The 10,721-nt window shown below is 41.2% G+C and overlaps 1 protein-coding gene across 1 annotated transcript; it reads left to right on the top strand.

Moving 5' to 3' along the window:
• Positions 1-7: 7 nt before the first annotated feature.
• LOC118167314 lies at positions 8-2,659 on the top strand. The gene is made up of 2 exons (XM_035326577.1): positions 8-551; positions 1,234-2,659. The coding sequence occupies exons 1-2, from the start codon at positions 50-52 to the stop codon at positions 1,890-1,892; spliced, it is 1,161 nt and encodes a 386-aa protein (XP_035182468.1). The 5' UTR covers positions 8-49; the 3' UTR covers positions 1,893-2,659.
• The last annotated feature ends 8,062 nt before the right edge of the window (positions 2,660-10,721 follow it).

Genomic DNA, 10,721 nt, shown 5'->3' with positions numbered 1-10,721 from the left:
GGGCCGCCCCGGCCCCCCTGGGCGACGGCGGGCGCGGTCGCGGCCGGTGATGATGGCCGAGGACTCGCCGAAGAGGCGCAAGGCCAATTTCAACGAGGCGGAGACGGAGGTGCTGATCGAGCAGGTGCTGAAGCACGAGCAGCTGCTGTTCGCCGCCGGGCCGGGCCGCGCATCGCCGGGCCAGAAGCGGAAGGTGTGGGAGCTGATCCGGCACAAGGTGAACCCGGTGGCCGCCTGCCCCCGCGACGTTGAGGACCTGAAGAAGCGCTGGCGGGACCTGAAGCGCCGCGACCGCAGCAAGCTGTGCCGCCTGTCGCAGGGCTGCGGGCCGCCGGGCCCCGCCGCCGCGCTCGGCCTTGGCCTCCTGCTGGCCCCCGAGGAGATGCCGCCCGCCGCCGCCGTGCCGCCCGGCCGCCACCACCACCACCTCCACCGCCTCCACCACCACCACCACCACCGCGCCTACGGCTCCCTGCTGCCCGCCGAGGCCGTGCCCATCGTGGGCGGCATCGACACGCTGGAGCTGCCCGGCGCCGCCGTGGGGGAGATGGGTGAGTGCGGGGCCCCCGCGGGGCGCTGCCTTCGCTCCTTGAACGCGCACGGTGTGTGCGTGTGTGGGGCTGGCGGACTGCACGCTGTGCACCGACAAAGTCGCATCAAAGCAGCACATGAGAGTAGACCCCGTGGCCGTGAGGCACTAGACCCAGCCGCTTGCGTCCACGCTTGTAGGCTCTGTCCTTGCAAACGCAAAGATAAAATGCCAGCCCACAGCGCTAGGCTGTCCAAAGCCCTGCAAGTACATAAATTCTTATGTCTACAAGAGACATGGCTTTAGTGCACTGAAACGATCACCTTCAATACCGAGGGATTTCTTGCAACCCGTGTCTAGTCCACGCTGTTATGGGTTGCCAGGCACACAACAGTGTGAAATGAGCTTGCAGTGGAAATTTGTCTTTTGGAACCTAGAGCTTGGCCCCCGTGACGGGGACAGTGAGGGAACTGTAGGATACAAAGATATAGTTAACGGGTGAGTGCATCTTTACCGTACAGTTTTCTCCCCCACCTATAGAGGTAGTGTGTATTCCAGAGATGTCAAAAGTAATGCAGTGTGAGTCACTGCTGTGGAGTATCGGTTCAAGGGCTAATGTTTGTGCTTATTGGATAAGAACACATCTCACCATGAGGTTCCTCACTGACTCTCCTCTGCTTTTCCTCTCCCCCCAACTCCTCTAGGATTTAACGATGATCCTGGCCCATCTCATCAACCTGGTCTTGAGAAGATGAACCTGAAAGAAGAAATAGTAGTGAAAGTGGTAGAGCCAGAAGAAAGCTCTGAGGACATGGCAGTGGTTCCGCCTAGCCAAGAACAACTACCTTTTCTGGGGACATCGGGTGGTGGTTCCTCTGGGAAAGTAAAAGCCAAAACAAAAGCCAGGCCCCAGGCAGACCAAAATGAAATAACTGAAGCGGACCTAGTGCAGATTCAGCAGACCCAGATGCAGGTGATCCAGTCTGGCTTTGACAATGTCAACCACAATCTTCGGCTGCTGCAGCAAGGTATGCAAGATCTGAGCAACAGCCTCAGCATCATGGCGCAGACACTTGTTGCTATCAAAAACGTGTATGTGAAAAACAACACTGGCCCGACCACGTACGCCACCGCCTCTACTCAGACCGCAGCCGGGTACCTGAGTCCGGGCTCTCCCCAGGTCTCCCCCACTGAGGACAGAGGCAGAGCACAAGTGGCGGGAAGCAGCAGCAGAAGCAGCAGCTGCAGTTCCAGTTCCATGTCACAAGAACCAGGTCCTTCGGAGTTTCCTAGGCCCACCCTGAGAACCATTAAGAAAGAACATCCAAATGGCTGCTACTACTTCTGCTTTGCAGACGTGTAAAAACTTGAATATATGTACAGTGACTGTGGTGTTAGGTGCTGTTGTATGTTCTACTCCAGCCTGTGACTTTGAAGGAGCAAAATGGACTTGCCTCCCACATTTTTCCCAGTGGGAAATATTTCATTATAGGTGGCATTAAACACTAATTACCAATCTCCTGTTTGTTAACTGTTGCAGTTGGCTAATGTTTTTCTTCTGTACTCATTATCCTCTTACCCTCTTAAAAACAAACAAAAACACAGATTTATTTTGACTAAGACTCTTGTCTGTATTATCCTTTGTTTAACGTGACCTTTTGGGAAAATAAAAGGCGTGAGAGTGGGGTGAAAAAGTAACATTAAGGTTACTGACCAGCAGGAGCTGTCTTACACCACTCGCTTAGTTTTTTTATTAAACAAATGCCAAAAGTAACTAATGTTTTAAAGTAGCTGCTTTTTCTAACAATTAGAATGTTGAGGCTGTTTGCTTGGTTATGTTTTTCTGTTTGGTTGGTTTTGTTTTGTTTGTGTTTTTGTTTTGTTATGTCTGAGCTGTGTGAGGCATCAGGAAGGGTTTGGCATACCTGCTTTCTCTGGGAATAGTTTAGGATTGGGCTGTTGATTCGTGAATGTAATTCCCACAATTCATACAGCTTTGCTCCACCTGGCTATTGTTCATTCCCAGCTTGTCAAATGCACCTTCTCAGAGGCATTTTGCCTTACTTCACTAGCAGAGTAGGCTCTCTCTTGTCACATGATTAAAATAGATAAATACAGCAAAACCGATAATTGATGAGTGATGCCTGTTTTTGATATAGAATAACTTTTCCTGGTATGGCTTAGAAGCAGGTTGTGCCTTCACCAGATCTTGCGAGCTTTCTGGAATCAGTACCACATCCATTGAAATATTGAGAACAAAAAAAGTTTCCGTATTGTTTTACATGAAATGGAATTGAGACCTGCTGTTAAACAAATTACAGGAGGCAGGGGCTGACTTCAGATAGAACAAATGCTCTTGCATAGTTTATGAAGAGATGCTTTCATCTTCACCTATCTGAGAGATTAGGAAAAACTGCCATTCTCTTAACTATACATCCAAGGAAAAAGGAAGAAAAGGAAAAATCTGAGCTAACAGTAAGTAACCTGTTAGGTGCCAACCCTGAAACAAGCACAAAGGAATTATTTTTTTTTCCTAATGTAACAAAGAAACATCTTTTCATACTTAAATAGGAGGAAACTATTGTCACTGATGCTATTCTTAAAATGTGTTTAAGGTTTGTGTGTTTAAATCTTGTATATTAGTGGTACTGCTTTGCAAAGTTCAAAATTACCAGTGGTGCTATGTTCGTATATGCAGTGTACTTATTGGCCTTAAAACAGAAACCCTCTCACCTGCACTTTTATCACCTGAAAAGTCATTCAGGTCCTCCTCTTAAGCATTTATCACCAACATTCATGTTTTATGGATAAATTTGGCTTATGCTAATGACTACCTGTCTCTAGTTTTCCAGTGACTTAGTACAAGTGTTCCTGCCACAAGAACATATAGCAAACAAGTGATGTACGGACAGAATGGCAACCCAACTACTACTCTCCCAGAAGCGTAACACACAAACATTAGGTAAGATTATGATGTAATTTTTGTGGTCAGTTTTGACAGAGCACTATACCATACAAAAATAGAGGATCACTTCCTTTATTATTTAGGGTATCAGGCCATTTACTTTAAAATGTGATAAACCTGGGAGGTAACTAGCTGCAGGCACGAAGGAATAATGCAAGGAATGCCCCCACCCCCAGTTACACACTTAGAATCGTTACCTCAAATTAAGGTATCTCACCTCAAGTCTGTACAAGAGTCTGATCACGGTTAGAACAGCTGAATTTTAACAGGTTTCTTCTGAGGCATTGCTGAGCGAAGAATGGAAACAAAATTCTTAAGGTGGCTCAAAAGAACTATCTAAAAAAGAAACAAGGGAAGAGGATATCAAATCCCAAAACTCAGCCAGGTACTGTTTCAATTACAGCTATAAAATGACAAGAATACTTTGCTGATCAGTGAAGCACTTGTGATTAATGCAGGGGCTATGCCTTGAAAAAGAGGAGGTTCTCATTTTCAGGTGTCCATAACAAAACGTGAGGGTGTAGGTGACAGGTATCGCTATCTTACTCATAAATTGCTGGCTCTGAAAACAGGAAAGACTGAATTCTTTCAAATCTGATTTTTGAGTCTGTGTTGTTACAAGCTTTCCATTTTACCTGTTGGAAACATTTTTATTTCTCTCCCTTTGGTACAGATGGGTTCACTGGAGCAGTGTTTTCTGTAACTGAAACACGTACCCTTCATGTGTGTTTTGTTCTCATGAACAACGTAGCCACTTAATAATGTGACATTCCAGGTTAGATTAGCAAAATGTAATCTGAAGTTTACCTGGTATTTCTGGGCATTGGTTTGAGCTTGTCTGGGTTGCAATAGCCAGTTCTTTCCTGTCCAACATTCTTTTGGTGTTTCAATTCTTTCTCCAGTTGTTAATTCCTGCATTTCATTTACTACAGCCTTTCTAGGGACAGCTAGCCTGTGTGTACTACACAGCTTTCTCATGTTTAAGTCTAAATGAGAGGAAGCTACAGTCCAAGGGCAGAGAAGTGTAGTATGATCTCAAGAGCAGAGTGAGCAGACTGGATCTCCTGCATTAATGAAGGTGGCAAATCAGGTAATGCTAAAAGACACTTCAACAGTCAAACAACAACCAGACCTCAACACCAATCTCCTGCAGTGTTTTTGTTCCAGTTTTGGATCTTTCCCACAGTCTGTGAATTGGACTGCTAAGGTATACTGGAGCCAGGTCAAGACCAATCTTCCATTTCTGGTATGATCACTATTTACATAGTGTTCTAAATAATGAAAGATACTGAGCTACCTGTCCCACCTGTTTCCAGGACAGAGTGTGTAAATTTGTTATTTTCATCTTCAAATTAATACATCCGATTTTCTATTTCTTTATGTGCCTTTTTCTGTGATCAAATGATAGTTTTGCTGAGAATGCCAAAAGCACACACCCTCCAGAAGCATGCCATTACATTTCTGGCTGCTCTTAACAGAACAAGGACAGAGTTAGCCTTTAATTTGCTTCATATACATGGCATAACAGTGATAATGCCAAGAAAGAGATCCAAGGAATTCTGGATCACTAACAACCTTTTTCTGCTGTGCAGAGCAAGCAGTATTTTCCACAGCATGCACTAAGACATGCATGCACATAAACCACATATAAATTGTGATGACACTGTAGTCTCTGTTATGCCATGTATATGTTCTGTTACGCATGAACCTATGGACAACAACACTACTTTTACCTAGTTTTACTAGAAAGAGAAATTAAAGGATCTTGGAGGGAATTAGAGCAACTGGTTAACACTGCATCTCCACATAGGATAAATGCTCCGATTCACTAACAACTTTAGTTCATTAATTTCTCCGTGATCTGCAGCTAAATTGTATTGCACTATTGCACAGAGCATGAAATTTTACAAGAGGTTGTAAAAGCTCAGAGTGACTCTGTCCAGACACTGGTCACCTCCAAAGTAATTGATTAGCATGGCCTCAGACTAAGTAAGAAATTGCAATTTTGTCTGTTAACAAAATGTAGCTGGCCTTTCAGAATAACAAGGCTGAAATACACCATATTGTTATTAAAATTGATCTGAGTTGACCATGGCAATCATTGAATACATAGAGTATGGATAAGAACAAGAGCAAATAGAAAGGGAGGGTTTTGAAGAGGAAGGTTGAGTTTTCTTTTTTCTAATCTTACTATTATACAACACACCAACCAGCCAAAGCAGTAAAACTCCCATTGATCCAATCATTCTGATTTGCAAGATGAACATCTGACTTTTGATGTGGTAGTACCAACAGACATTTGCTTTTTGCTTTCTTGTACCAGAAAAAAAAAATCAAAATCAAAGCTTTTTCTCTGTTTAAAGTACAGGGTTTACAGTACAGCAATAAAAATTAAATAAATTCAACTTTATAAGTAGTAAAATCACCATACAAACACACTCAAGGGTTGAAGTTTTGCATGCTGAATGAATATTTTATTTAGAACCAGTTTATAAAAATAAAATACAAAATAATTTGAAAACAAAACTTAAAACATTGTACAAAGCCTTGATATGGTACAAATGAGAAAATAAATAATTACACCTTTATGTACAAATGACCATTACAAGGGCATCAGCTCTTTATGTTCTTGGGTGCCTGAGCAAACTTAACAGAAAAAGAATGGCTTATAAGATTCCCAAGAAGGGGAAAGGGAACTGCAATTATTGAGCAAGAGAATTTGAAGGACTCAACACTTGTCTTCCTCAATAGTAACAAACAACCTCGGAACCATTTTCTACTTAGTTTAATTGTGCTGCAGATTGTGTTATTGAGTGCTTAATTCATTATGGAGTGACAACATTGTATTTTTAGTTAACATACCAATTTCATTCTTTGTGGTATTGCCCAGAGATTTGAGATTAGTGGACATTGGCTCGCAGCTTCAAGAAGTCAGTACTTGGCTGAAGGCATTGCTGGTGATTTCCTTAATTTACTGGTTTGGATATTCATAGGAAAGCATTTGAAAATTAACATTGTTCACACACACACTGCAGCTTGTCTCTGGGTTAATTCTATAGAAAGACAGAAATTCAGGAAGAATTTCAAATTTTGCTTTCTAGCCCAAGAAAGCAAAGAGGATGCAGAGAAGGCTGCTGGGCAATCAGTCCAGATCTCCAGTCAGACAGAAGGAAAAGATGTGAAATACACCAAAAACAAAACCCACCACACCTTGTGTTAAACATTTACAACCTTGCCTGCCACACAGCAGATCGGGGTATAAAATAATCTGGAGCCAGGCAGACCAAGCTAATTATACCATACCTTTTGGAACAAGCTGGTCTGCTGCTATTACAGCTCCCTTACATAAGAGTTAGGTCAAAGATCAAGTGATCTAAAAAGGAAAAAAAACATCTGTAACAAATTAATTCCAGCTGAATTCTCACAGGCAGTTGGGGATGATCAGGACCTCTATGAGTAGCCCACCTGTGGTATTGTTTTTAAAAGAAACCACAGATTCTTGGCCAAAGCTGACTCTCAGCAGTAATTCTTACTGATAAGGGAGATCAAAAGGCATGTAATGCCATAGTGATAATTAAAAATATGCATTTTCCAATTTAAAATACAGTAACTGCAAATGTAATATTTATAGAGTGAATTTATTCCTTAAGTCCCCATGCAGGGAAAAAGAAAAGCTAAAAAAATCACAAGACCTTATACTGACTTTACTGAAAGTTTCATGTGCACAAGAACAGCAAGAATTCCCAAGGATCCAAGCTATTCGTGTGGACAGACGAGAAACAGAAGCAAAACATAAGTCACGTATGCTAACATTTGCACTCGAAAAATGGCATTGCTCAAAGCCTAGAGCAGGAACTTCAAATCCACATTCATTATTGTTATGTAAAATTTTGTGCGTTTACTTTTGCACTACACTAATGGGAATCCTGACACCCCTGAAGCAAAACCAGAGACTCTCACCAAAACTTTTGGCATGCAGATTAACTGGTTAGCTGGGCCTCTCCTGTGGTAAAGGAGGAACAACAGGATACACAGGGCTTGTTTTAGAGCACTGTGATTACAATCCTGTTCTCCAAAAGACATTTTCTCTCTCTCAGCTATAAAAGGCTGGAGAAGACCAGTCAGTCCCCAGAAGCTCTGGGTACCCTGCAGACCAAGTTCTGGTTCCTGCTGAGCTCTGCAGGTCATAATTTGCTCTGTGCTAAATTTGTTGCATCAGCCACATGGTTGCTTCTGGATATAATGCTGAAGAAGCCTCTCAAAAGGAAAATGTGCAACTCCTGTAGATAGCCTGCATAAATGACAAACATTGTAGAAAGCTAGAAACTGGGAAAAGCAGTATCTATTATCCCACAAAAATGTAAAGTACTAGAGGGTTTGTCACTGCTACTGTTAAGAGAGGATGTGTTACCAACAACAGAGAGTAAAATCAGCCTACGTACTCAAACCTGAATGGCTAGAACAATTGCCAAGTTAATACATTAGACTTTAAAACAATACATTCCTATTCAATTCTTCCTTAAAAAACAAAATAAAACAAAAAGCCTCAGAGGTTATTATTATTATTTAAACAAATTATTATTATATCAATCCAATTATTTAAGCCACAGGCAAATGAGGTTTGTTGTTACTGTGATTAAATAAACTTTTCTGCATTTTACAATATCTTAACATAATTCCAGGTAGTTATTACACAATCTAGGCTGACTGTTATATAATTTCTCTTTTACAAATGTTATATGTAGGGGGAAGGAAGACCGGCTTTGAGTGGACAGCTGAGGTATTCTTGTGTGAGGTGCATGTGTTTATGTGATTGCATGTGTTATCTAAGAACGGTATGACCCACGCCTACATACCGCATATAGCCAAAACTTCCTTTTGAGCCTTGCTTCCTTTTACCAAAGTTACTGCTTACTGCAAATTGTCGGCAAGACAGCTAAAAGCAAAACAGCAAACAAAAACCTTCAGTTCACTGCCTACTTGGTTAGCTAAAAAAAGTTGAATAAAAATACTCTTTGCTATTCCACCTTTCAGAAATAGGGACCAGCATCGAAAGGATAATTGTCAAGGCTTTTTTTTCTATAGCTGACAGTTCTCTAACTGCTCTCTATAGTAGGAAAGCATACGGAGAACGTGCTGCATGGCATCACGGTGTTAACCTAGACACCTGAAAACCCCCCACTGGAACTGAACACACAGGCCTGATCACCTCTGATCACCTCACGGGATCATCTCTGCACAAAAAACCCAAGACCAGTATACTATGAGTTAATTATTGAGATAATTAATAAGATTGAACTCTCTTGTATTTTGCTATTCCTTTCTAGAAGATTCAAGTTTTTTTCTGATTTAACATATACATAAAAATTGGAGGCAAGAATCCCTAAGGTGCAATTAGACCTTTTTAAAACACTGAAATAACCACCTTACCAGAACGTATGCCTCTTAGTGTTCTACACAAATGTCTATTTCATTATGGAAAAATTCTGTGTACAGGAAAGTCTATATTGTACGTCTGGCATGTCTACATTCATGTCATCAAAGAGGAAAAACAATCTATTTTTTAGGAGCACTGTAGTTAACCATTGCATAAATATTACTGCAATAAGAAAGACTTAAGGGAGTTTTGCCAAAGTAGGACTGTAGGATCAGCCCTTGTAAAATAGAAGAGACAAAGAATCAGAATTAGTGCGTAGCAAAACTATGGTAGATAAAGAGGAGATCAGACCAAGTCAAAGCACCACAGGCCTCAGCTCACTGGCAAATCAACTTCAGTAAACAGAATGCAATAGCTGAGACTGTTGCTACCTATATGTATATACACACATGCTTATGTGTGTATATATATATATACATATATAATATGTTTCTATATAGTATACAGTATCTATATAAGTGTGTATATACACACATGTACAAATGTATATTTTTATGTATATATATAAAATCAAAATTGTGTGTTTTGCCAGCTATGGTTAATGCCATAATAATCACAAATTGTAAGTGGTAAAGCTCTTGCAAGGCTTTTCAGATGAAAAATCTCTCAAGCTACTTTAAATATATAGGACCAGATCCTCTCTTCCACATCCAGACTGTTTAGCAGGATATGACAGACATCTTGATCTCAAACACGCAGACTTCAAGGCAAGGATATGTCCAGATTTCCCAAGACAGGATGTGGCTGGTGGCTGTAATGAATGCTCCATGTCACTCCCCAGGGGTCTGCACTTTCTGAATAATTGTATATATTAGCAGTTAAAACCTCATATTGCTCCTGCCTTTGAGCACTTATGTTTTTTATGCTTACTGATCCTGCTTAAGTACTAGATAGGTGCCTATCATCATACAACTTGCCAGAGTTGTTCTACTATATGACACCTATTACTTTTAACAGGGTTTTACTTAAACAGTAATTGGCATTTGCAATTAATAATGAGTTTTATTGATAGTAACAGATTTTTGAGGTTGTCACTCAAATTCATTATATCATGCAAAATTGCAGCAGAAAAGTCTGTGTGAAATCTTTTCAAGTTCTATTTCAGTTTAAAGGCCTCATGCCTCAATGTCTATAAATGCTTCAAAGTGCTGGAGAAAGCAGCACAGAAATCGCCATAAAGAGGAAATGCACATGCAGCATCTGCATCCACAACATGCCATGGCTCCATTGCACTGCACTCCAAAGAAATGAAGGCCTGAAGAGCACAAAGCAACAGCTCCTTGAATTACATTGCTTCCAGCTAAGAGATCACGGTATAAGCTACTGAATGCTATGCAGAGCATCTACAGCCGTTCTAAATGATGGAGAAAAATCTTCCCATCCCTGAAAATTTGTGGCAGATACCCTCCATACACACTTCATTCCCCCTCTGCACAAGGGCCACACACATATATGTTCGCCAGTTTTATGCAGTCAGTTGCATATGCAAATGTTGGAGCTTACGGAGCTCTCGATGATCATACAGGCCCTCTAGAAATATTAAGGTAAAATCTATATATTAGTTGATCAGCTGGCCATTATCTATCTACATAACTGATTGCTACATTAGTCTATAGTAAGCAGTTCTGTAAGTTTTGGTGGGAAGGTATCAAGCAATAAGAAAATCTACAAGAGCAAGTAGTTCAAGACATCTTATTTACAACCACTCCCCCATTTGTATTTTTATGATTTTCTCACTAAATCCTGTTGAATACACAGGAAAATGCAATCAGTGATATACAGGCCTTTTA

This window comes from Oxyura jamaicensis, chromosome 5 (assembly GCF_011077185.1).
Source record: "Oxyura jamaicensis isolate SHBP4307 breed ruddy duck chromosome 5, BPBGC_Ojam_1.0, whole genome shotgun sequence".
NCBI lineage: Eukaryota > Metazoa > Chordata > Aves > Anseriformes > Anatidae > Oxyura > Oxyura jamaicensis.
The sequence above is the reverse complement of the archived record's forward strand: the minus strand, read 5'-3'. Positions and strand labels throughout refer to the sequence as shown.

Coding starts and splice junctions, on each gene's coding strand:
- LOC118167314 (XM_035326577.1), top strand. CDS start 50: ATGATGGCCGAGGACTCGCCGAAGAGGCGCAAGGCCAATTTCAACGAG. Junction 552..1,233: donor CGCCGCCGTGGGGGAGATGG/GTGAGTGCGGGG, acceptor CAACTCCTCTAG/GATTTAACGATGATCCTGGC.